General features: G+C 41.6%; 1 protein-coding gene across 1 annotated transcript in view; it reads left to right on the forward strand.

Annotated features, from left to right (window-relative positions):
• Positions 1 to 1,126: 1,126 nt before the first annotated feature.
• Positions 1,127 to 27,655, forward strand: part of LOC139410695 (small G protein signaling modulator 1a) — a 79,546-nt gene continuing 53,017 nt past the window's right edge. Inside the window, exons 1-8 of the mRNA XM_071156103.1 lie at positions 1,127 to 1,216; positions 1,343 to 1,383; positions 15,080 to 15,155; positions 21,373 to 21,535; positions 21,811 to 21,963; positions 22,064 to 22,131; positions 22,299 to 22,444; positions 23,265 to 23,396. Coding sequence (XP_071012204.1) covers positions 1,210 to 1,216; positions 1,343 to 1,383; positions 15,080 to 15,155; positions 21,373 to 21,535; positions 21,811 to 21,963; positions 22,064 to 22,131; positions 22,299 to 22,444; positions 23,265 to 23,396 — 786 coding nt within the window. The 5' untranslated portion in view covers positions 1,127 to 1,209. The remainder of the gene's footprint in view (positions 1,217 to 1,342; positions 1,384 to 15,079; positions 15,156 to 21,372; positions 21,536 to 21,810; positions 21,964 to 22,063; positions 22,132 to 22,298; positions 22,445 to 23,264; positions 23,397 to 27,655) is intronic.

Genomic DNA, 27,655 nt, shown 5'->3' on the forward strand with positions numbered 1-27,655 from the left:
TGACGTAATTTAATTAATTATAATCTATATGAAAGAATGTTGTGTCCCCGCTCTGCAACCTGAAGGCAAATGGGATATGTGAATTTAGATATGATATCCCCAACGCACAAGATTCCATTCACACCAACTATTGTACACAGCTTTTTTAACTCCTCCTAACCACCACGGCTTTATTCAAGTCTAGAATAAACAACATGGATAGGATGATTTTTATTGCAGTGTTTAATTCCCAGTGAGTCCAGATCAATGTCTTTAAACAGGAATATTGATTTCTCAGTATATGATAGTGTCATTTACCCCAGAGAAAGAGGCTGTAAGACCAGGACACCAAATCTACTGGATCTGCTCAATTAGCTCTGCTAATATGTTTCAGGGGGTTGCTTAGCAACACATCTTATTGGTGAGGGAAGGCTTTTGTGTATTTTGTAACAAAATGTGCTCTAGGCCAGGGCTCCGGATGTCTACTTCTCTGCAAGATATGGTGAGGATGGATACACGAGACATTTGAAAATGGTAGGCCTAGAATTCTGTGTCTAAACAACTAGACACACGTGTAGGACAAATGTCCAAACATATCCAATGCATATGATTAGGCCTATGCAGAAAATACAGTATTTCCTGCTGTCTCTGGCTATTTTGTCTTCTCAGTTTTGTTATGGATGATGGTGCATCATCTGTAAAAACTGGCATACATGTGAAAATATGCATGAAGAATATGATGAAGCCATGATAAAAGTTATAGGAATGCTTCATTATTACGGAAATGATTCTAGAAATGAATGGTTAATGATATGCTCCTGACTTTATAAGGCCTCGTGAAGAATACGTCACCTGTTTGGACAAAATCAGGCTATTCAATAACGAATAGGTTACATTATGCCTAAATGGCACTGTCTTTGACTTGTACTCACAGACAATGCAGAACTAAATGTGAAACATCACGGCAAACAGGTGTAAAAGAGTCTCTTATTATTCTTGTGTATAATTTTTATCTTGCGTTTCTGGAAAAAGTCTATATAGACTTATTCGAATTTAAGAGATTACTGTAGCTTTAAGAGGTGTGAGTAAAGTATCGAGCGCAGTCTAGCTCTTTTGCTCCACACAGCCACATTGAACTGACAGGAGCAGTGTGAAGGAGCTACGTAAAGTGGACCCGATTCCATAGCAACATAAACAACAACATAAACAACAACAACAACAGCAACCACAATGGCAGGTGAGAGAACACAGGACCGTATAGAACAACCAAATTCAATATTCATCATGTGCTGAAGATGTAAATGTGAAAGGAAATGTGTTATAAAAGAAATTACATGAAACCCTTTCTGTTATGTTTTACAAGCAGAGACGCGACAGAAGCTGCTGCGCACTGTCAAGAAGGAGGTGGGTGTTTTTGCCAGTCTGCAACAATTATCAAATAGGAGAAACAAACACTTTGGTTATGCGTATGGCTAAAATACTCCCTCCCTGTGTAGATACGCTATGCTTGTTTTTTGTTCATTCATTTACTTTTACAGTAACTATTGCCATTTTCTTTTTGTGTGCACATATTATGAAAATAGTAGGCTACTACATCCACTCTTGTATTTGCTGTCAATTTTTGCAAATAAGATGAACATTAGGGCAAGGTGTAATATATATTTTGAAGTTGACCATATTCTTATAACTAATTAAGTCTTTAATTATGGGTTAGGGTATATAGTTGAACTATAAATAATATATGTATAGGGAGGGTCCTGTCATGGAAATCCAGCTAGCCTGTAGAATGCAGTCATGCAAGACTGCATTCGCCCTCTAATGTCTTACTAGCATCTCATTATGATACTGACTAAATAAGCTATAGATGTTGAAGAATTGAAGAAGTGTTGCATAGAAATGCTTGTCATTTTAAAGGTATTGTGCAGTTTTAGATAATTTCCGACTTCCCAAAACGTTTTTTAACACAGAGCTCTTTCCCGGTGCATTTGAATGCACCGCTAACGGATACAATCCGTGTCAACAAGTATTGCTACATTCTCCAAACATGTCTAGCCAAAACGACTCGAGAATTTTTAAAACGGTTAAGAAGATTGGCTAAAACGGTAAAATAAATGATTATCACTTTAATAATAAGGGTTCATACATGCGATGTCAAGTTTTAACAGTTTTAAGTAAACATGTATCAACCCGTTTGGATTAAAGAGTCCACCCTAACCTCATCGCACAGTTGTGAAATCTTGTGAATAACTTTTTTTGTTTTGTTCAACCTTTATTTAACTAGACAAGTCAGTTAAGAACAAATTCTTATGTACAATGAGGGCCTACCAAAAGGCAAAAGGCCTCTTGCGGGGACAGGCGCGGAGTATTGGTGGCAAATCTGATGGCTGAATGGTAAAGCACATTTTATCTGCCGATCTATAAATTACCTCTCCATAATCTAGCATGGGTAGAATGTTCATCTGAATCAGGGTTAGTTTGGCAGCTGGGGTGAAAGAGGAGCGATTACGATAGAGGAAACCAAGTCTAGATTGAACAGCTTTGATATGTGCTGAGAGAAGGTCAGTGTACCGTCTAGCCATACTCCCAAGTACTTCTATGAGGTGACTAACTCAAGCTCTAAACCCTCAGAGGTAGTAATCACACCTGTGGGGAGAGGGGCATTATTCTTACCAAACCACATGACCTTTGTTTTGGAGATGTTCAGAACAAGGTTAAGGGTAGAGAAAGCTTGTTGGACACTAAGAAAGATTTGTTGTAGAGCGTTTAACACAAAATCCGGGGAGGGGCCAGCTGAGTATAAGACCGTATCATCTGCATATAAATGGATGAGAGAGCTTCCTACTGCCTGAGCTAAATTGTTGATGTAAATTGAGAAGAGCATGGGGCTTAGGATCGAGCCTTGGGATGGCTGAGACAGCAGATGTTCTGACTTTATACACGACACTCTTTGAGAAAGGTAGTTAGCAAACCAAGCCAAAACCCCCTCAGAGACATTAATACTCCTTGCACTCAACTCTGAAGTGGAGGCTGAGGTTTCCCCCACTCTATTTCTATTGTCATCTTCAGCATCTTCTTCATCAAACAATTTCAATCTTTCCAGGATGTCTTTGGGTCAGATTGTTAAACGTCTCATACTTGGTGTAGTAGACCAATAATGGATCAGAGAAATAAAGTTATTTTCCTCTCCTGTCTTCAGGGAATATTTGTGAAGTGATTGTTCGGTTTTGTCGGAAGACTCAGACTTTATCTTTATTGGTCTCATAAAAGCACAAGACCTTGTGTCAAGCACACAAAGACATCAAATTGTCCATGTCTGGGTGTGAATGAAAGAGAGATTTAATCTCCTGTCACTTACTCCTGATCTTCATAAATGCCTGTCACCAGCCTTATCAGCAGAGTACAGACCAACCCTGTATTTAAACCTGCCTGTGTTAAGAGAGCCTACTGAGATTCACTTTCCTCAGGATCCCCCCCAGGTTTAGCTCCCTAGTGCTCAGCGCTTACATTGTAGCTGATTTTTAAATAAACTGCAGTGGAGTGAAGACGGATCACATGACCAGAGCAGTCTGTGTTTCTCCAATTATACAATATGATTGCTAGACTCTCCAGCACACCTCTGAGGCACACAGAATAGTCTGAGTCAGTGATATGATTGCCCAGTAGCAACTATTGGAGTGAAAATGGAAGTAAACGGATTTAGATTATTATTTTATTTTTTTAAAGCACAGATGAAAAGATATCTTACGCCAGGGTGATATCCTCTGAAGAGAGTCTTTATGGTAAGAGGTAGAGCACCCTGCACAAGAGGTTGCTGAAAGGAAATGGAACTTGAGTCACTAAAAGTGACTTAATAAAAGCTTCCTTTTTTGCCATTTCAATGCAAATAGTAGGCATAAAGGACAAAGGCAGTGGCCATCTGTTGAGCGTTTAGCTTAATGAACATTCAGCTGCTAGGCTACATGCATTGTAAGAAACTATGTCAAATGAAGGATACCACCAACAAATGTACATTTTAGTAATTTATCAGACACTCTTATCCAGAGCAACTTAGAGGAGCAATTAGGGTTAAGTGCTTTACTCAAGGCACATCAACAGATTTTTCACTTAGTCATCTCAGGATTCGAACCACCAACCTTTCAGTTACTGGCCCAACCGCTAGGCTACCTGCCCCATCACAAATACGATGCAGTAGTGAATGTTCACCCGGACATATACGCCAGTAATGATAGTGATTCAGATGTATTCACTCTGTTTGTATTCATTCATTATTTCTCTAATTTCTTAGCTTGGGTACTGTTGGTTTGGTGGCTTGGCAGTGAATGCTGAAAAGCTCTCCCTTACTAACTGGTTACGTTCCACTTTGTGTACCTGGGTCTACACACAAAAAAGTGCTATATAGAACCTAAAAGGGTTATACCTGGAACCAAAAAGCGTTTCCTACAGGCGAAGAACCCTTTTTTATAAGAGTGTAGGCCAGAACAATATGCTTCATGACAGAAGCATGCTTAAGAATAGCCTATACTGGGTGTATCTTGGTGCTCTCTCTATCACTCTCTCTTTCCCTGTGTCTCTCTCTTCCCCTCTGCTACACACATACACACGTCACAAAACACCTGTGTTTACATAAGGAGAGAGCTACACACTCATGAAAGAGTAGGGCACAGAGGACAACGGCTCATCTTTCATTTTCTTTTCTCTATCAGTCACCTTTTTTAGCATGGCTGCTTACTTAGGGACATATGGAAATTGACTGGGGGAGAGGGGCTGGTCCAAATCAAGGTAGACTATGTTAATCTTGACAATCAGAAAATACATCCATTCCTACCCAGTATCGAAGGCTTCTCCAAATGTAATTCAACATTTTGGTGTTTTGTAGCGGATGTCTTTTCCCATTCATCTATTGGCTGCTGCACAGTTTGGATTGATTGACTTTATTTGTCAGTTAAAAAAATACATATATACAGAAAGATTTTTTAAAGTGACCGGGATTGCACAATAAAACCGGGGACTTATTTCCATTGTGGTCCTTATTTTTTACATAAATACATATATAATTACATAGATAGAAAGGAAAACATGCTCAACCTCTAGATGAGTATCAGGGGAGAGTTTTAGTACAATTCTTACAAGCTTGTTTGGCTGGTAGCTTATTCTTTAGATGTTTGGGGCTGCTAGTGAACCATGATGTGCAGGCATAATCAATGTGACATTGGACTAGCACATTTACAGCGTATCGCTGCAGAATGATGTGGTAGCCATGCTGGTTATGTGTGCCTTGAATTCTAAATAAATCACTGACAGTCATCAGCAAAGCACCCACACACCATCACACCTCCTCCTCCATGCTTCACGGTGGGAACCACACATGCGGCAATCATCCGTACACCTACTTGGTCTCACAAATACACGGCTGTTGGAACCCAAAATCTCAAATTTGTACTCATCAGACCAAAGGATAGATTTCCATCGGTCTAATGCCCATTGCTTGTGTTTCTTGGCCCAAGCAAGTCTCTTCTTATTATTGGTGCCCATTATTAGAGGTTTCTTTGCAGCAATTCGACCATGAAGGCCTGATTCATGCAGCCTCCTCTGAACAGTTGATGTTGAGATGTGTCTGTTACTTGAACTCCATGAAGCATTTATTTGGGCTGCAATTTCTGAGGCTGGTAACCCTAATGAACTTAGGCTTAGGTATCAACTGTATGATATTGATATTAATATATACAGCACCAGTCAAAAGTTTGGACACAGCTACTCATTCAATGGTTTTTATTTATTTGTACTATTTTTTACATTGAAGAATAATAGTGAAGACATAAAAACTATGAAATAACACATATGGAATCATGTAGTAACCAAAACAGTGTTATTTGAGATTCTTCAAAGTACCCACCCTTTGCCTTGATGACAGCTTTGCACACTCTTGGCATTCTCTCAGCCAGCTTCATGAGGAATGCTTTCCCATCAGTCTTGAAGGAGTTCCCACATGTGCTGAGCACTTGTTGTCTGCTTTTCCTTCACTCTGCGGTCCAACTCATTCCAAACCATCTCAATTGGGTTGAGGTCGGGTGATTGTGGAGGCCGGGTCATCTGATGCAGCACTCCATCACTCTCCTTCTTGATCAAATAGCCCTTACACAGCCTGGAGGTGTCTTTTGGGTAATTGTCCTGTTGAAAAACAAATGATATTCCCACTAAGCTCAAACCAGATGGGATGGCGTATCGCTGCAGAATGCTGTGGTAGCCATGCTGGTTATGTGTGCCTTGAATTCTAAATAAATCACTGACAGTCACCAGCAAAGCACCCACACACCATCACACCTCCTCCTCCATGCTTCACGGTGGGAACCACACATGCGGCAATCATCCGTACACCTACTTGGTCTCACAAATACACGGCTGTTGGAACCAAAAATCTCAAATTTGGACTCATCAGACCAAAGGATAGATTTCCATCGGTCTAATGCCCATTGCTTGTGTTTCTTGGCCCAAGCAAGTCTCTTCTTATTATTGGTGTCCTTTATTAGACGTTTCTTTGCAGCAATTCGACCATGAAGGCCTGATTCATGCAGCCTCCTCTGAACAGTTGATGTTGACATGTGTCTGTTACTTGAACTCCATGAAGCATTTATTTGGGCTGCAATTTCTGAGGCTGGTAACCCTAATGAACTTATCCTCTGCAGCAGAGGTAACTCTGGGTCTTCCTTTCCTGTGGCGGTCGTCATGAGAGCCAGTTTCATCATAACGCTTGATGGTTTTTGCGACTGCACTTAAAGAAACTTTCAAAGTTATTGAAATGTTCCGCATTGACTGACCTTCATGTCTTAAAGTAATGATGGATTGTTGTTTCTCTTTGCTTATTTGAGCTGTTCTTGCCATAATATGAACTTGGTCTTTTACCAAATAGGGCTATCTTGTATACCACCCTAGCTTGTCACAACACAACTGATTGGCTCGAACGCATTAAGAAGGAAAGAAATTCCACTAATTAACTTCCGCTACCTCATGAAGCTGGTTGAGAGCATGCCAAGATTATGCAAAGCTGTCATCAAGGCATTGGGTGGCTACTTTGAAGAATCTCAAATATAAAAAATATTTTGATTTGTTTAACACTTCTTTGGTTACTACATGATTCCATATGTGTTATTTCATAGTTTTGATGTCTACACTATTATTCTACAATGTAGAAAATTGTATAAATAAAGAAAAACCCTTGAATGAGTAGGAGTTCAAATACTTTTGACCAGTAGTGTATTAGCAGTGCACTCGGAAAGTATTCAGACCCATTCACCTTTTCCACATTTTGTTACAGCTTTATTCTAAAATGGGTTAAATAAAATAAAAACATAATTCGACACACAATACCCCATAATGACAACGTGAAAACAGGTTGTTAGAAATGTTTGCAAATGTATAATAAAAAAAAACCTTAAATACCTTATTCACATAAGTATTCAGACTTTTGACTGGTACTGTATATATTTTCAAATAACTGCCCTTTTTCTGGCCTCGCAATAGATTTGGAAAAATGGTCAAAAACAAATCTGAGTGGCGCTCGAAAAACCGATGTAGCCCTTGAGCCAAAAAGTGTGTTATTACCTGGGTGAGACACATGACGGATCACAGGAAAGGAAATCCTCTGTTGTCATTGATAATGAGGTAATCACCCGGGTTCCCATAGCTACATGGTTTTGCATATTTAACCTGTTTTACTCAGGGGAATGTGTTATCAAGCTTTGTGAATAAACAATGGTTATTACTAGTGTTGGCAGATTCATAAAATATACTACAAAATAGTAATTAGTTAAACTACCTTTTTACCCTATTCATTTTAATGTGAATGAATTCATAAGTCTTGTCTCAAGACTATCACTTCTCAGTATGATGTGAGTCATTCACTCTAAACATGCACCGTAGGAACTGTCAACAGATGTTAGCCACCTACAACCATTTTCTGTCATATAAAATCTGGAACAGTCCATGCAGGCGTATGCCTGAGTAATAGGTAAGTCGCTCTGGATAAGAGCGTCTGCGATTTAAAATGTATTCTTGGTAAGACTGACATGATTGTGCAAGTTGTTTTTCACTATAATCATGGGGATGATAAATGGTGTGTCTTCCCTCTGTTCTGATTGTGGCTGTAGACGAGGAGTTCATGTGAAGACTGTGTAAATCCTGCTTCTGCTCTATCCAAGCCCCTTTACACGGTAGTGGAGGGTTGCCAGGTTTGATATGATATTGTCCCCACTGTGACAGCAGAGATGTAGAGTGATACTTGAGTGAGAACGTACTGAATGCTCCTCATCTAATGATGCCAGCCCTTGAGGAACGCAACAGTAAAGATTCACATTGTTTCAGCATGGATGTGATCTTGTCCTTTGGGCATAAACAAGGCTGCTGTTAGCTGTCAAAAGTATTATTGCTCATAGGGGTACTAAATCAATTTTGTCTAAATGTCATACAAGAGAAATGTTAGAAAAGAGGACTCCAGCCTCAAACGTGCACATAAGGATGAAATTTCAACTTTTTGGGAAAGAACAATATGCACAGTTTCCAGGGTCCAACATATTTATTGTTCTGGAATTATGAAATTAAACTGTCTGTATCCCTCCACCTAACTGTTTCCTATGCTGATGAAGGGAAATGCGAACCAATGATTATGCGTGATACCAGTTATCTGTGTTATGAATGGGCTTGTTGACGTACTCTATCTCTCAGAGATAGCTGCTGTGGACTCTGCTCAGGCGACAATGTGACTCGTGCTGTCGCCATAGAAACCTGCAGCTTGTCTGCTAAGACATCTCACCAGTTAGATTCTGTGATGGCTGGATGGGATCCAGATTCTGACTGATGGGAGGATAGAACTAGTAAGACTTGAGAGAAGTGACGTGCCCTGCAGTTTGCACATTTACTTTAGCTGCCTACCAATCAATGCACATCAAATCAAAGTTTATTTGTCATGTACACAGATTCGCAGAGGTAAAAGTACACTACATGACCAAAAGTATGTGGACACCTGCTCGTCGAACACATTCCAAAATCATGGGCATTAATATGGAGTTGGTCCCACCTTTGCTGCTATAACAGCCTCCACTCTCATGGGAAGGCTTTCCACTAGATGTTGGAACATTGCTGCAGGGACTTGCTTCCATTCAGCCACAAGCATTAGTGAGGTCGGGAACTGATGTTGGGCGATTCGGCCAGGCTCGTAGTTGGGGTTCCAATTAATCCCAAAGGTGTTCGATGGGGTTGAGGTCAGGGCTCTCTGCAGGCCAGTGAAGTTTTTCCACACTGATCTCGACAAACCATTTTTGTATGGACCTCGCTTTGTGCACAGGGGCATTGTCACGCTGAAGTAGAAAAGGGCCTTCTCCAAACTGTTGCCACAAAGTTGGAAGCACGGAATCGTCTACAATGTCATTGTATGCTATAGCATTAAGATTTCCCTTCAGTGGAACTAAGGGGCCTAGCCTGAAGCAAGAAAAACAGCCCCAGACCATTATTCCTCTTCCACCAAACTTTACAGTTGGCACTATGCATTCTGGGAGGTAGCGTTCTCCTGGCATCCGCCAAACCCAGATTCGTCCGTTAGACTGCCAGATGGTGAAGCGTGATTCATCACTCCAGAGAATTTGTTTCCACTGATCCATATACCAATGGCGACGAGCTTTACTCAACTCCAACCGATGCTTGGCAGTGCGCATGGTAATCTTAGGCTTGTGTACTTATGATGAAGCTCATGATGAACAGTTATTAAATCCCATGTGTGTGTGTGTGTGTGTGTGTGTGTGTGTGTGTGTGTGTGTGTGTGTGTGTGTGTGTGTGTGTGTGTGTGTGTGTGTGTGTGTGTGTGTGTGTGTGTGTGTGTGTGTGTGATCAGGCTTTGGGATTGCTATTGTTATCGTGATGGCAGCATGAGTTGTGTTTGTGGCTCATCATCATTGCTGTAGCTGACAAGACAGTGGTCTCAGACAACCAATTGCAGGTCAACACTGCATCATGATTGGTTTGTAACTGGTATATATTTTTTATATTTTAATGCTTTCAAAGGGCAACATTTTATATATGCTGTACATATGCTGTACACTTCACTTCATTACACACTTCAAGTCTCAGTTCGCTTACTTCATGAGTCACCAGTATTTTTCACTTTTCAGAAAACTGTAAAGCGACTTTGGGTCCTAGAAAGCGCGATATAAATACCATGTACTGTAGTAGTAATAATAATAATAATTAGTAGTAGTAGTAGTATTTCTGAAGGCATATTGAAAATATCTACCCTGTATGTTCAATGTTCAAATTGACAAAAGCATTTTGAAAATGTTTCCTAAAGATAAGAGCCATAATAGTCAACGGCTAACGCTTCCTTTCAGATCTCAATCTGCCTGGAGTGATTCACAGATGGCGGGCACCCAAGAGCGAGTGCAATCAGGGCTAGTTTTATTATAGGGTTCTGTTGTTGTTGTTTTCTCTTGTTGCTCTCTCCGTCAGTAGCCTTGTGGGAGAAAAGCAGGTGGTTCCTTTGAAATGACTGCTTCCTGCTTTAAAAGCACCTGGATGGGGAGGACTCAGGGAGAAAACAAGGGGATTTGGGTATTCAGAGCTACTTCACTTTTGTATAAAATGTATGCTTTTAATTGAAACGTTTTAAAGAAAAACTACAGTATCAGGAGTACATTACAACACTGTGAAGCTTTGCTTCAAAATGTTTATAGAGGACAGACAATCCTGTAATCCATTCCAGAGAAATACATTGAAGCACAAAGGTTAACGCACCAAAACCTACTTTGTGTGTGTGGGAAAAAATAAAAAGATGGAAGGTAATATCTCCAGCAAGTCAACTGGTCCGATACCATATCAGTGATGTCAGACAAATGAGACAGATTTGCTCTCAAGGCCTCGGGTTGCCTCATTGAATCAGGGTCTGGAGAGAGTGGCAGAACTATCAGGACAGGGCAGTCTGAACATTATACACGAGCTAGCACACTGAGGGCTATAGTGTGTGTGTGTGTGTGTGTGTGTGTGTGTGTGTGTGTGTGTGTGTGTGTGTGTGTGTGTGTGTGTGTGTGTGTGTGTGTGTGTGTGTGTGTGTGTGTGTGTGTGTGTGTGTGTGTGTGTGCGTGTTGGGTCGAATAACACATTAAGTTCCTTTTCTATTATTTTTGTACTAATATTTTTATTGTTTTTCAAGTGCCAAAGTCATCACCTTATCATATATTTCATTGCTTTTTGTACCTTTTATTTAACTAGGCAAGTCAGTTAAAAATACATTTTATTTACAATGACAGCCTACAAAAGGCAAAAGGCCTTTTGGGGGGATTAATGTTAATTAATGTTATTTTATTTTTAAATATAGGACAAAACACACATCACGACAAGAGAGACAACACAACACTACATAAAGAGAGACCTAAAGACAACAACATAGCAAGCTAGCAACTCATGACAACACAACATGGCAGCAGCACAACATGGTAGCAGCACAGAATATAGTACAAACATTATTGGGCACAGACAACAGCACAAAGGGCAAGAAGGTAGAGACAACAATACATCATGCAAAGCAGCCACAACTGTCAGTAAGAGTGTCCACGATTGAGTCTTTGAATGAAGAGATTGAGATAACATTGTCCAGTTTGAGTGCTTGTTGCAGCTCGTTCCAGTCACTAGCTGCAGCGAACTAGAAAGACGCTCAACCCAGGGATGTCTGTGCTTTGGGGACCTTTAACAGAATGTGACTGGCAGAACGGGTGTTGTATGTGGAGGATGAGGGCTGCAGTAGATATCTTAGATAGGGGGAGTGAGGCCTAAGAGGGTTTTATAAATAAGCATCAACCAGTGGTTCTTGCGATGTGTATACAGAGATGACCAGTTTCCAAAGTATAGAGTGCAGTGATGCGTTTTATAAGGAGTACTGGTGGAAAATCTGATGGCCGAATGGTAAAGAACATCTAGCCACTCAAGAGCACCCTTCCCTGGCGATCTATAAATTACGTCTCCATAATCTAGCATAGGTAGGATGGCCATCTGAATTAGGGTTACTTTGGCAGCTGGGGTGAAAGAGTCTAGATTTAACTTTAGCCTGCAGCTTTGAAATGTGCTGAGAGAAGGACAGTGTACCATCTAGCCATACTCCCAAGTACTTGTATGAGGTGACTACCTCAAGCTCTAAACCCTCAGAGGTAGTAATCACACCTGTGGGAAGAGGGGCAAACCGCATGACCTTTGTTTTGGAGGTGTTCCGAACCAAGGTTAAGGGTAGAGAAAGCTTTGTTGTAGAGCGTTTAACACAAAATCCAGGGAGGGGCCAGCTGAGTATAAACTGTATCATCTGCATATAAATTAACGAGAGAGTTTCCTACTGCCTGAGCTATGTTGTTGATGTAAATTGAGAAGAGCGTGGGGCCTAGGATTGAGCCTTGGGATACTCCCATGGTGACAGGCAGTGGCTGAGACAGCAGATGTTCTGACTTTATACACTGCACTCTTTGAGATAGGTAGTTAGCAAACCAGGCCAAAGACCCCTCAGAGACACCAATACACAAGAATGGGATGGGGAGTCAAAACACAGGGAGTCGAAACTTCCCAATTCTACCATTAAAATTAAAATGTGCTAGTTCTAGCTTGGATAATTGTGATGTTTATGATAAAAACGTAATGTTAAAATACTAATGACTATATGCCGTGGCAAAGCCAGGTTGATATTCCCCTTTAAGTGCCTTTGAACCGGGTATGGTAGTAGGTTTGTGTCGAGAACTGCAACGCTGCTGGGTTTTTCATGTTCAGTTTCCCGTGTGTATCAACAGTAGTCAACCACAAAAGGGACATCCAGCCAACTAGACACAACTTTGGGAAGCAATGGAGTCAACATGGACCAACATTCCTGTAGAATCCCTGTAGAATGTAGAATGCTTTCAACACCTTGTAGAGTCCATGCCCCAACAAATTGAGGCTGTACTGAGGGCTAAAGGGGGGATGTTTTAGCCAACAGAGCAACAAAACTGGAACTCGGGGAAGGTGGTGTCACCAATGTACTCCAGCCAGCATGTTATGGGCAAATTTCACATCCACAAATTGAAATGTCTGTGTTTATCCTTATGTGACCTGACCTCAAACTCCTGTTAGCTTGCCTCTTACACTTTACACCCATTTGAGCTCTTTCTCCTCCTATGAGTCACATATACACCAATGTGACCATCTGGGCTCAAACACTGCGTTCTCCTGTATGCCAAAAGACTGTGTTTGCACACTGATCTGATTCTAGGGCATTAGCAAGTCTACAGGGGCAAGGTTATTCATCACATGATCATGGTTCACTGAACCACCTCTATTACACTTATGACAGATCATTTTACCTTCAGGGCCTGATTTCCCGATAGCAATGGAACTTCGGCTTACAAGTGTTTTAATGATGCATCTTTCCTACAATGGCCGAAGATGTAACGTACATTTCCCAAAACACCATGCAGCAAAAACATTTCGGTAAGTGTGTCGAAAGAAAGGCAGCACTGCTCTCTGATCAGCTTTCTCCATTCAAATTTTACCTTAACATTATAATTTTTCCACAATACTGACGACGCATCAGCTCCTAGAGCAATATTATCACCTAATGGCTGCAAATATTGAGGTTGCTTATTCTAATGCTTACCCTATAATAATGCAATCACAGATTAATTTGGGCACATCATTGTGCACGTGTTGTTACACATCATTCAATATATTTAGACAAATTACAGGCAGTAGCCTACAATTAGAAAAATAGAGCTCAATTTAATTAACATGAAATTGATTTCAATATTTTTGTATTATATAGGTCTATGCAGCCTATACTGTAGGCTATTTATATTTTACTGCAGTCATCCCAGTTTTCATTTGAAGCATATTTTTATCCTTTTCTTGTTTTTTAACAATTACAAAGACAGTGGCAACTTTGTGTTTGCAGTCAACTTCGTTGTGAAGTTATTGGTCACAGAGAGACAGTTAAACATCTTGATTCTATGTTTAGTGGATATTAAGCCTTTAGCCTTAAGATGCTTTTGGGAAACCAGGCCCAGGTTTGTTTAACCATACTATATTTACAATCAGAGATTGCAACATAGAGGCAGTTAAACAATCAAGTCATTTGAAATATTTTGCTTTAATGGAGCATTATTTTTCAAATCTGCCCTCTGTAGTGATATTCAAAGCTCCTCTATGTCTGCACAGATGTTTGGGTATCTGTGTGTTTGTGTGTGTGTGGCGTTGTTCTCTAGGCAGGCACCACCTCTCTTTGTGCAGTGTAATAACTCCTCTGAGGAAAGACCCATTACAACAGGAAATGAGTGCTATCTGGGCTGCTCTATCTGCAGGCTGATTTCCAGGATACAGAGCAATGGCAGTGCTAGGATATGTCACCATATTCACCAGGGTCAGAGTTATCAGGCATCTGGGGCGCAGGTCTGATGTTGTCTCTCTCTGTGAGCAGCCTGTGTCCGGGTCAGCAAGGAGGAAACCTTGGTGTTGATTAAACCCAACATTTGTACTCTAAAACTCTCCTCCCGCTTGTTTTTCCGAGGCTGTGTGTCTGAGTGAGGTTTCTGCTGGTTGCAAGTCACTGAATCAATTAGAGGTGTCGTATAGTGCCAGGCCTGGTGAGACATGAAAAGCGTGTGGCACTGTGCTCTCACTCTCTTTTTCTCCATTCACATCTAAAGAGGTTTGATTGTAAAGCCAGTCTGTCAGGTGGGCCCCAGAGGTGTGGATAAATTAGCCCCCCACCCACCCAACATCAGCCCTCTTCAGCCCTATCCATCTGTGATCTGCTTGATGCGAGTTGGGTGACTCATCCTTCAAACTTTGCATGAACTCTTCCTGCTCTGCTTAATCTCTCTCTCTCTCTCTCTCTCTCTCTCTCTCTCTCTCTCTCTCTCTCTCTCTCTCTCTCTCTCTATCTCTCTCTCTCTCTCTCAACCTCCCTTCCTGTCTCCCTCCCCTCCTATCTGTTCCCAATGTAAACTAATTCTATACATGTTTACTGATAAATCCTTCCCTCCTCCTCACTCCCGTAGATAAGTGGTTTTGTAGAGAAGGTCTGAGTGTCTCCTCCCCCTGTCATTCACAGGTGAAGCAGATCATGGAAGAGGCTGTCACCAGGAAGTTTGTACATGAAGACAGCAGCCACATTGTCTCATTTTGTGGTGAGTTTCAACTATTGGGACATATTTGGTGGTATTTGCTCATTAATTACCTGCCCTACAACAGAAAAAAATCTAACCTTTTGTCATTGTGCCAATCAGAAGGAATAGGTATCCTGTCAGACACGAGTCAATGGTCTGGCGGTTTTTCCCAACATACAGTGCATTCGGAAAGTATTCAGACCTCTTGATTTTTTCCACATTTTGTTACGCTACAGCATTATTCTAAAATGAATTAAATAGTTTTTTTCATCATCAATACACACAATAGCCCATAATGACAAAGCAAAAACAGGTTTTTAGACATTTTTGCTAATTTATAAAAAATAAACAAGTTTTAACATACAGTACCAATCAAAAGTTTGGACACACCTACTCATTCAAGTGTTGTTCTTATTTTTTTTTTTACTATGTTCTACATTGTAGAATAATAACACATAATGAATAATGTAGTACCAAAAAATATATTTAAGATTCTTCAAAGTAGCCATCCTTTGCCTTGATGACAGCTTTGCATTCAGGCCAAATAATTCAATCTTGGTTTCATCAGACCAGAGAATCTTATTTTTCATGGTCTGATAGTCTTTGGGTACCTTTTGGCAAACTCCAAGCGAGCTGTCATGTGCCTTTAACTGAAGAGTGGCTTCCGCCTGACCACTCTATCATAAAGGCCTGATTGGTGGAGTGCTGCAGAAATGGTTGTCCCTCTGGAACGTTCTTCCATCTCCATAGAGGAACTCTGGAGCTCTGTCAGAGTGACCATCGGGTTCTTGGTTGCCTCCCTGACCAAGGCTCTTCTCCCCCGATTTCTCAGTTTGGCTGGGCAGCCAGCGCTAGGAAGAGTCTTCTTCCATTTAAGAATGATGGAGGCCACTGTGTTCTTGGGGATCTTCAATGCTGCATAAATGTTTTGGTACCCTTCCCCAGATCTGTGCCTCGACACAAGCCTGTCTCAGAGCTCTATGGACAATTCCTTCGACCTCATGGCTTGGTTTTTGCTCTAACATATGCACAAACCGCCCCCCCCCCCCCCCCCCCCCCCCCCCCCTCGTCTCACCAGAGTGTGCTGTTCTATCTAGCCAGTGCAGTGTATATCCTGCTAGCTGAATATCCATGTCATCATTCAGACACGATTCCGTGAAACATAAGATGTTACAGTTTTTAATGTCCCGTTGGTAGGATATTCGTGATCGCACCTCGTCTAATTTAAAATTGACGGTGATGGCAGCTTTTCCACTCACCTTCTGCTGATCCTTACGAGGCACCCCGCTCTGGGTCCTCTGTACCTGTGTCTCTTTCTCTTGCCAATGACGTGGATGTTGTCCTTGTCGGGTGTTGGCAGTATATCCTGTCCTGCTTGTTGAAGAAAAAATCTTTGTCTAATCCGAGGTGAGTGATCACTGTTCTGATATCCAGAATTTTGCCGTAAGATACGGTGGCAGAAACATTATGTACAAAATAAGTTACAAATAACGTGAAACAACCCCACATAATAGCACAATTGGGTAGGCGCCCGTAAAACTGTTGCCATTTCTTCCAGCGACATTTTAGTTAGTGACTATCTGCTGTACTGCATAGGGGGGGGTGAAATAATAATTTCACAGTCCCTCAGACATTCTTCACAGGCTCATCAAGCCTTACTGACATCCTGCCGAAGTCGCAGGATATTTTATCAACTGATAAAAGTGGTAGAGGAAAGGTCCAAATCTGCATATCACATCAACCTGTGGGTGGAGGGTTTGAGGGTCTGCTAGCCATGTACAGAACTTTGGTGGATGCTCAAAGTAAAATTTTTAAAAAGGGCACCTTAATAACATTACATTTTCTGCAAAAATACACTCACTCGTCACACATTGTAGGCTAACCAAGCTAGAACCAAAGATGAAATTAACTATCTTTGCTAGAAGCGCTACTGGGCTGGGCTTTATCAGCTGATCATCACTAATCAGTGTTTCCTCTGGACATTTTTGTTGCAGTGTCGTTTATAGAACAACTGTGAAAAGGTCAGCTCAAGTGACTTTTTAAAAGGACATACTTCCCGATGTGTTTTCTTTTATGAACATGCCATAAGCCAACATGTCATTGCAATAAATTAGTTTAAACGGCAACATTTTCTCTCCGCCTCATGCCATAAAGTGTAGAATAGCATGAGATTAGCTATAAATGTTCTCTTTGCACCATGGTAAAATGTATAGAATTGCAGGAAATTAGCTTTAAAACAGCAACATTTTCTCTCTGCCTCATGGCAAAATGTGCATGGTTGAGACTTGACTGGGTGAGGGGTGATATCTGAGGAGGCTTGACAAAGTTCCTAATGTGCATGCCATACCACAAACTGGGGGCTGTCTCTAGGGAAGAATCTCATTTGCATACTCCTCGAGTCATCTCTCCAAAACTACATTGGAGGAGAAGATCAGAGGGGCGGGACCTCTGGCTTTCTCATCCAATGGGTTTTGAGAAGGAGAGAGGACGAGGAGTATGCAATTAAGATCTTCCCAGAGTCTCTCCAATGTCTAGTGCTCTGTCTTGAAGACAGTGAACTGAGTTTTCTGCACAGGCAGTTTTGGCTGCCACAGTGGCACAAAGAACCAAATAACCTTTAAACCGGTGCTTTACCCGGACATATTATTAAAAGTATGTTTGGTAGAAATATTATGATGTAGCATTTTAGTTTTTTTTGTTTGCAGTGGCTACAATTACCAAATGAATGAATGTAGCGGAAACACTGTTGCTAATGTAGACTAGATTAATCAACTACTTAGCTAGATTATGTTCATCTTTACTTGATTTGAATTTGTTATGCTACTGACAAACAGTCAAACTGCTGTTGCCCCCTGAGACAACACATGCTAGCAACTCCAAAGTATCCTACTACTGGCCGTATTCATTTCAAACTCACCGCTCTGCACCGGTGGGTAGCCCGTGCATGCAACAAGGAAGAGTGCAGCAATGCACTGCCGCTCTCACGGTCGCAGAAGGGCAGGGAGGGGGACTTTTGTTTTAAAGATTCATGCGTTTTATGAGAAATCATCTAGGTTGATAGTTGCGCCAACAATCATAAGGACACTTTTTTCATAGGACAAATGGGCAGGTGCTCTAGCACCCATAGGGCTCTAGCTGTGCATGTGCCCACTGCTAGCTGATAACTGTGTGATCAATCTCCAAGGAAAGGCTCTTCCTCCCCGACTACAACAGGAGAGTATCCTGACTTTTAACAGACCTGGAAGTAAGAGCTTTCCCTTTACCTCATATACCATGGTGGCTGTTAGTGTTAGCTCCCCCCACATTCTACTATGCTGTCCCAGGTTTTACACCAAGCTGTCACACAAATGTGTGTGTGTGCAGAGATCACAGGATGGAGATGGAGGGCGAGGGGAGGGGGAAAGGGAAGGCGTGAGGCGAGGACTTGCTCAGGCAGGTCACCGGGGAGTAATTAGCCTCTATCATCATGGTCAAATATTCAAGTCGCCTAGGCAAGAGCGCCGGGGAAATATCAAGTGTTAGTCACGCCCGTCCCTTCTTCCTGTTCTCCTCACCAAAATAGCTATTATTCCCTTCTCTTCACATTGCTGTGACAGAGATAGTAACCATAGAATTAGGAAATAGAATACTAATTTAATCTTTATTTAGTCATCCAATTGTTAATGAAGCCGAGCTTTAAAGGTGTATCTTTCTCAAAGTGGTCATGAAGTAGCCTGAGTGCCAATCTGTTTCTGCACTCTTATCAACTCGTTATGGATTTGTCATACCATTTCAATAAGGATATAGCAAGAGAGCAGAAACAGACTGGCACCCAGGGTAGGCATGATGTTGGCATTCAATAATTAATATAAGCCAATAGTGTGGTTGGCCATATTTAGAATGTGTTGAGTGTGTCGTAGTGCTGAGAATTCCTGGTCAGTGGCAACACAGACACTCTGAGTCCCCTAATGTGTTCTGTTGCCACAGATACGGGCTGATTAGGGGTCATTACTCCAGTAGCTGTAATTACCTTTTAAATAAGAGTGCCTCCTGTGTCGAAAGTGGACAGGGTCCAGCCACTCGTTTCCTTTAAGGGTTTATTTGACACAAAGGATATTGCTTTGGTTGCATGGCTCCCGGGGTTATGTTAGGCCAAAGTACCGCAAAGCCAAGGAGGTTTCACCCTCTGGAAATGCTGATTTCTTTTCAATATTGGAGTGTATTTTCTAGTAGTTTGAAAGACGAGGGTCATCCTATTGAGACATCTTTGTCACGGAATTACATTTCTCGCTCCTCTAATAATAAGGAAAGAAACAGAGACGTGCACCAAGATAAAGAGAAAGGTAAGAAGGAAGAGAGAGAGAGCGAGGAAGAGATGGAGTACATACTGTATTAGTGAGAATATACACAACACTGCTCCAACATTAGGATTACAAAGCTTTAGAATAGCTGGAAAATATAGTAAATATATACAGTACCAGTCAAAAGTTTGGAACACACCTACTCATTCAAGGGTTTTTCTTTCTTTTTTTACTATTTTCTACATTGTAGAATAATAGTGAAGACATCAAAACTATGAAATAACACATATGGAATCATGTAGTAACTAAAAAATTGTTAAACAAATCAAAATATAGTTTAGATTTTAGATTCTTCAAAGTACCCACCCTTTGCCTTGATGACAACTTTGCACTCTTTGCATTCTCTCAACCAGCTTCACCTGGAATGCTTTTCCAACAGTCTTGAAGGAGTTCCCACATATGCTGAGCACTTGTTGACTGCTTTTCCTTCATTCTGCGGTCCAACTCATCCCTAACCATCTCAATTGGATTGAGGTTGGGTGATTGTGAAGGCCAGGTAATCTGATGCAGCACCCCATCACTCTCCATCTTGATCAAATTGCCCTTACACAGCCTGGAGGTGTGTTGGGTCATTGACCTGTTGAAAAATAAATTATATTCCCACTAAGCACAAACCAGATGGGATGGCGTATCGCTGCAGAATGCTATGGTAGCTATGCTGGTTAAATGTGCCTTGAATTCTAAATAAATCACTGACAGTGTCACCAACAAAGCACCCCCACACAATCACACCTCCTCCTCCATGTTTCATGGTGGGAACCACACATACGGAGATCATCCATTCAGATTACATAGTTTTATGTACTCTGATTGCTCCGTTTTTATTTAGATTTTAATACATGATAAGTATAGTTTAGTTATTCAGTGCAATAATGGACATGGTATGGAAATTATTTTGACATAGGCTAGGTTATAGCTGTATTGTACTGCCGGTGGGCAAAGTTGGTTGAAAGTACATCACAGGCAGAGAAAGATTCTCCCTCCACTGCTTTCTTTCTCAACGCTGGTGCACTCCATCAGCAGGGGTTTCCATGACAACCACGGGATTAGTCCTGAGAGAGAGAGAGCTCAAATGTCAAAACCGCTCAAGGCACTGCCACGTAGGCCTTATAGAAAGATGTGCCTGTTTGTGTGTATGTGTGCATACGGTGCATGTGTGCACTAGTGTTTACTGGATAAGCTCTTGGCTTAGGAAAATATAATTATGTTCATGGATAACGTAATAAAAATGATTGGCTTATTTGAGTCACTTTCATAACAGCCTCAAGCTGCAGAGCTTTGTCTGAAGTGTCCATCATATGGCTCAGTCACAATTACACAGAAGCTAAGTACTATAATATGCAGATTCTCTATGGGTATTGAGAGATTTTTATTTAGGACCATGTATCATATTTTTTACAACACAGTATGATGGTAGATGTGTTTTTTTAGAATGTGAATCCCCTTCTATTGACACTACATTTGTGTGCATCACAGGAGGTTGGTGGCACCTTAATTGGGGAGGACCAACTCTGGCGGCTCATAGTAATGGCTGGAACTTAATAAATGTAATGGTATTGAACTCATCAAACATGTAGTTTCCATGTGTTTAATATCATTCCATTCACTCCATTCCAGACATTATGAGCCGTCCTCCCCTCAGCAGCTTTCTGTGGTGTGTATTCATCATCGAATGTCATATAATGTATTGTAACTTGTAACTCACCACCAGCATCATACAGTGATATTACATTTTTAATGAAATATTAAAATGCAGAACATAATGGTGACAAGTTTCAGTGAACTCTCAAATTGTTTCTCATCTATATTTTGAAATGTACTATTATTTCTGTGCCTATTTGTGTGTGTGTGTGTGTGTGTGTGTGTGTGTGTGTGTGTGTGTGTGTGTGTGTGTGCAGCTGCGGTGGAGGCGTGCGTTCTCCATGGGCTTAAGCGGCGAGCTGCGGGATTCCTGCGTAGCAACAAGATAGCAGCGCTCTTCATGAAGGTGGGGAAGAGCTTCGCCCCGGCAGAGGAGCTGTGCAGAAAGGCTCAGGAGCTGGAACAGATCACGGAGAGCAAGTGAGAGCACACACACCTTTGTACAGACACAAACACACCACCGAATCCCTGTGCAGACAGACCATAGCACTCAAAAGCAAAGAGCTGTTACTGTATATTACTGCTAACAAATCCTAAACATGATTTCTGTCATACACGACAACTCTACTCACACATAAGTATAGTTTACTGATGCAATGCAGGTGTAACATAAGAAATGATCACTGGTAGAAAATAACCAAAAGGTAACCTCTGAGTTCCTCCCTCCCTCCCTCTCCCCTGTTTCTACATTGCAGACGGAACCAAAGTTTGCCCAATCAGGATAGCTTACGGATACTGTCCAGGCTGCCCAGCCTCAGCCCGCAGGTGGTCAGAAACCTTTGGATCCGCACGGCCCTCATCGAGAAGGTGCTGGACAAGATCGTGCTCTACCTCGTGGAGAACAGCAGGTGAGTCACAGGAGGGTGAAATGGCATGGTCACCTGCGGGGAGGAGGCAAAGGAAATCCAGAAATGCATGGCTCACCTCCATAACGTTTTTATGTTCCAGTAAATTCTATGAAAAAGAGGCCATTCTGATGGATCCGGTGGACGGACCCATTCTGGCCTCTTTGTTAGGTAATGATTCCACATGGTTAAGCTTTTATTCATAAACATCTCATCTCAGACAATATACCAGTGTAGTAGGGGATTTCCTCTCACACGGGGCACCAATTTATGTCAGTGATTCTCCTCACACTGGGCACCGATGCGTCTTTTCACGCTATTGTTCTGTACTCTGGCAGTGGGGCCCTGTGCCTTGGAGTACACAAAGATGAAGACGGCGGACCACTTCTGGACAGACCCCTCGGCCGACGAGCTGGTCCAGAGACACCGCATCCACAGTGGCCACTGCAGACAGGACTCCCCCACCAAGAGGCCTGCTCTCTGTGTAAGTTTCCTGGGTAGGGGTTCTAAATAATGTACCACTACTCTACCAAACTCCCCCAAATAAGATTGAACATGACCACATTATCCCCTGGTATACATTTCTCTATTGATTATTTCATATCTTTCTTTTGCTGACACTGCACACTATTAGCTCAAACGTAGCGGGGATATCCGTGACCAATCCTGTCATTGAAGCCTCCCCCAGCCTCTCTCTTTCAGTAGTAGAAGACCTGCTGTTGTCAATGCATTAAGGAGCACATTGTGTCCCGTGGGAGAGGACAGAGTGTATTTTCTGGAACTACTCTTCACATTATCATTGACCCCTGCAGCTAGAAACATCTCGCCACGTAGCACCATTCTCATTCTACATTGACAACTGAGAGCTGTTTATTGCAGCACTGTATCTTTTGTACCCTAGAGGCAAACATAATGGGCTTTGTCATCAGAAACAGAGTGGCAAATGGTTTCCCATTTCATTTTTCTTCAATCAACCAAACACATTTCTGATGTTACATCGTTTGAGCCTGTGTAGCAGCCTGAAATCAAATACATGGCTGAAAGGGTTTCTAAGAGCTGTATAAGCTGGGTAACATTATAATACTTGATTAGCCGTTGCTAATTCATTCCCAGTGGATGATCATTGTGGTTAACTGTATGGAATTAACTAAATGTGCTCAATGGTGGATGAACAATATGGCATCATACATTCATTTTGCACCAGTGATGTGTGAAACTAACTGGCCAATATATGGAAGTTGGCTGGACGGATGGGAGGATGGATTGAGATGGGGTAAAAACAAACACACTGTCTGTGTTTCCAGATCCAGAAGAGGCATTCCAGTAACAGCATGGAGGAGCGGCCCTCACCTTCAGCCCGGGACTACGTGGAATCCCTGCACCAGAACAACAGAGCCACCCTGCTGTTTGGAAAGAACAACGTGCTGGTGCAGCCGGTAAACAATTCATCCTCCTCCCATCTCTAGGAGGCTCACCAGTTTGAGTGTGTCAAGAACTGCAACGCTGTTGGGTTTTTCATGCTTAACAATTTCCTGTGTGTATCAAGAATGGTCCATCACCCAAATGACATCCAGTCAACTTGACACAACTGTGGGAAGCATTGGAGTCAACATTGGCTAGACAAACTGAGACTGAGGGCAAAAGGGGTTGCAACTCAATATTAGGAAGGTGTTCCTAAGGTTTTGTACACTTAGTGTATCTATAGAGAGATTCGCCATATCGCGCTTTCTGTGGAAGATGATCTCTCAGTGCCCCAACTCCTCCATATTTATGATAGCATTCAGAAACTCAAATATTCAGTGAAAGCAAATATGCCAGTTGTTAACCTTTCTTGGGCAGCGACAACATTCCGCTGAAAAGGTGCGAAATTCAAAAATATTTTTTTGAAATATGTAACTTTCACACATTAACAAGTTCAATACAGCAAATGAAAGATAAACATCTTGTTAATCTACCCATTGTGTCCGATTTCAAAAATGCTTTACAGCGAAAGCACAACATATTATATGTTAGGTAAGAGTCAAGTCACAAAAATACACACAGCCATTTTCCAGCCAAAGAGAGAAGTCACAAAAATCAGAAATATAGATACAATGAATCACTAACCTTTGATGATCTTCATCAGATGACACTCATAGGACATCATGCTACACAATACATGTATGTTTTGTTCGATAATGTGCATATTTATATCCAAAAATCTCAGTTTACATTGGCGCGTTACGTGCAGTAATGTTTTGATTCCAAAACATCCGGTGATTTTGCAGAAATACTCATAATAAACATTGATAAAAGACAACTGTTATTCACAGAATTAAAGATAGACTTCTCCTTAAGTTCTTGGTGACAGGGGGCAGTATGAAATGCATGCCCAAATTCAACTGCCTGCTATTCATCCCCAGAAGATAAGATATGCATAGTATTAGTAGATTTGGATAGAAAACACTCTGAAGTTTCTAAAACTGTTTGAATCATGTCTGTGAGTATAACATAACTTATTTAACAGGCGAAACCCCGAGGACAAACCATTCAGATTTTTGTTTTTTGAGGTCACTCTCTTTCAAATGGGTTTTCATTGGGAATCCAGATTTCTAAGGGACCTTCTTGCAGATCCTACCGTTTCCACTGGATGTCACCAGTCTTTAGAAATTGGTTGAGGTTTTTCCTTTGTGTAATGAAGAAGTAGCCCTGTTCAAAACGAGGGTCACTTCAAGTGTACTGTTAGATAGAGGCGCATGACCAGAAAGCTAGCTACAGTTTGTTTTCCTCCTGTATTGAACACAGATCATCCCGTCTTCAATTTTATCGATTGTTTACGTTAAAAAATACCTAAAGTTGTATTACAAAAGTAGTTTGAAATGTTTTGGCAAAGTTTACAGGTAACCTTTGAGATATTTTTTAGTCACGTTGCGCAAGTTGGAACCAGTGTTTTTCTGGATCAAACGCGCCAAATAAATGGACATTTTGGATATATACCGACGGAATGAGTCGAACAAAAGGACCATTTGTGATGTTTATGGGACATATTGGAGTGCCAACAAAAGAAGCTCGTCAAAGGTAAGGCATGATTTATATTTTTATTTCTGCGTTTTGTGTCGCGCCTGCAGGGTTGAAATGTGCTTCTCTCTCTTTGTTTACGGAGGTGTACCCTCAGATAATAGCATCGTTTGCTTTCACCAAAAAGCCTTTTTGAAATCTGACATGTTGGCTGGATTCACAACAAGTGTAGCTTTAATTTCGTATCTTACATGTGTAATTTCATGTTAGATTTTTATAGTAATTTATTTGAATTTGGCGCTCTGCATTTTCACTGGCTTTTGGCCAGGTGGACTAGCGTCCCACATATCCCAGAGAGGTTAATGCAACCGCTGTGTCAGATTTCAAAGAAACTTTACGGAAAAAGCATAATCTGAGGACGGCGCTCAGAACCCAAAACACCCAGATGAATATCCGCCATTTTGGAGTCAGCAAAGTTAGAAATGACACCATAAATAGTCACTTACCTTTGATGATCTTCATCAGAAGGCACTCCCAGGAATCCCAGTTCGACAACAAATTACTGATTTGTTCCATAAAGTCCATCATTTATGTCCAAATAGCCACTTGTTGTTAGCATGTTCAGCCCAGTAATCGATCTTCATGGGACGCATGCACTTCGTCCAGACAAAAACCCGAAAGGTTCCATTACAGTCCTTTAGAAACATGTCAAACGATGTATGGAATCAATCTTTAGGATGTTTTTAACATAAAACATCAATAATGTTCCAACCGGAGAATTCCTTTGTCTGAAGAAAAGCACTGGAATGAGAGGTAACTCTGTCGGGAGCGAGCGTCATGAGACCAAGGCACTCTGAGACCAAGGCCACTGACTCAAAGAGGTCTCATGAGCCCCTCCTTTATCGTAGAATCCTCATTCACGTTTCTAAAGACGGTTGACATCTAGTGGAAGCCGTAGGAAGTGCAAATCCATTTCTCAATGTGTATTCGGTAGGCCAAGCTTTGAAAAACTACAAACCTCACATGTCCCACTTCCTGGTTGGATTTTTCTCAGGTTTTCGCCTGCCATAGGAGTTCTGTTATACTCACAGACATCATTCAAACAGTTTTAGAAACTTCAGAGTGTTTTCAGAGTGTTTTCTATCCAATAGTATAATAATATGCATATATTAGCATCTGGGACAGAGTAGGAGGCAGTTTACGCTATTCATCCAAAAGTGAAAATGCTGCCCCCTATCCCAAAAAGGTTAACACCACAACACAGTAGACCTATTTGGAGACACACTGTGAATGCCAATCTGTAAAATCCGGAACAGCTCGGTAGGATCTTATCTCCTGTTTTTGTAGCATAAGGCAGTTTGAAGTATATGGTGTCAAATCCGATTCAAAAGTCGAACGGGCGCAGGATGGATCATCATCGCGCGAGCAAACACTTGAGTGGAGAAAGAAGAAATGTGGTCGAGCGAGCAGAGGAAGGGTCCCACGAGCGCAGGCCAGCATGGTGCGCGCAAGTTTTAATTTTTTATGTCACCTTTATTTAACCAGGTAGGCCAGTAGAGAACAGGTTCTCATTTACAACTGCGACCTGGCCAAGATAAAGCAAAGCAGTGCGACCCAAACAACACAGAGTTACACATGGGATTAACAAATGTACAGTCAATAACACAATAGAAACATCTATATACAGTGTGTTCAAATGTAGTAAGATTAGGGAGGTAAGGCAATAAATAGGCCATAGTGGTGATATAATTACAATTTAGCATTAGCACTGGAGTGATAGATGTACAGAAGATGAATGTGCAGTTAGAGATACTGGGGTGAAAGGAGCAAAAAAATAAATACCAATATGGGGATGAGGTAGTTGGGTGGGCTATTTACAGATGGGCTGTGTACAGGTACAATGATCGGTAAGCTGCTCTAACAGCTGATGCTTAAAGTTAGTGAGGGAGATATAAGACTCCAGCTTCAGTGATTTTTGCAATTCGTTCCAGTCATTGGCAGCAGAGAACTGGAAGGAAAGGCAGCCAAAGGGGTGTTGGCTTTAGGGATGACCAGTGAAATATACCTGCTGGAGCATATGCTACTGGTGGGTTCTGCTCTGGTGACCAGTGAGCTGAGATAAGGCGCTGCTTTACCTAGCAAAGACTTATAGATGACCTGGAGCCAGTGGGTTTGGCGACGAATATGAAGCGAGGGCCAGCCAACGAGAGCATACAACTCGCAGTGGTGGGTGGTATATGGGGCTTTGGTGACAAAACGGATGGCACTGTGATAGACTGTATCCAATTTGCTGAGTAGAGTGTTGGAGGCTATTTTGTAAATGACATCGTCAAAGTCAAGTATCGGTAGGATAGTCAGTTTTACGAGTGTATGTTTGGCAGCATGAGTGAAGGATGCTTTGTTACGAAATAGGAAGCCGATTCTAGATTTAATTCTGGATTGGAGATGCTTAATGTGAGTCTGGAAGGAGAGTTTACAGTCTAACCAGACATCTAGGTATTTGTAGTTGCCCAGATATTTCCTTTGCCTAATTCAGAACCGTCCAGAGTTGTGATGCTAGACGGGCGGGTGGGTGCGGGCAGCGATCGGTTGAAGAGCATGCATTTAGTTTTACTTGCATTAAAGAGCAGTTAGAGGCCACGGAAGGAGTGTTGTATGGCATTGAAGCTTGTCTGGAGGTTTGTTAACACAGTGTCCA

The sequence above is a fragment of the Oncorhynchus clarkii genome, chromosome 6 (assembly GCF_045791955.1).
Source record: "Oncorhynchus clarkii lewisi isolate Uvic-CL-2024 chromosome 6, UVic_Ocla_1.0, whole genome shotgun sequence".
Lineage (NCBI taxonomy): Eukaryota > Metazoa > Chordata > Actinopteri > Salmoniformes > Salmonidae > Oncorhynchus > Oncorhynchus clarkii.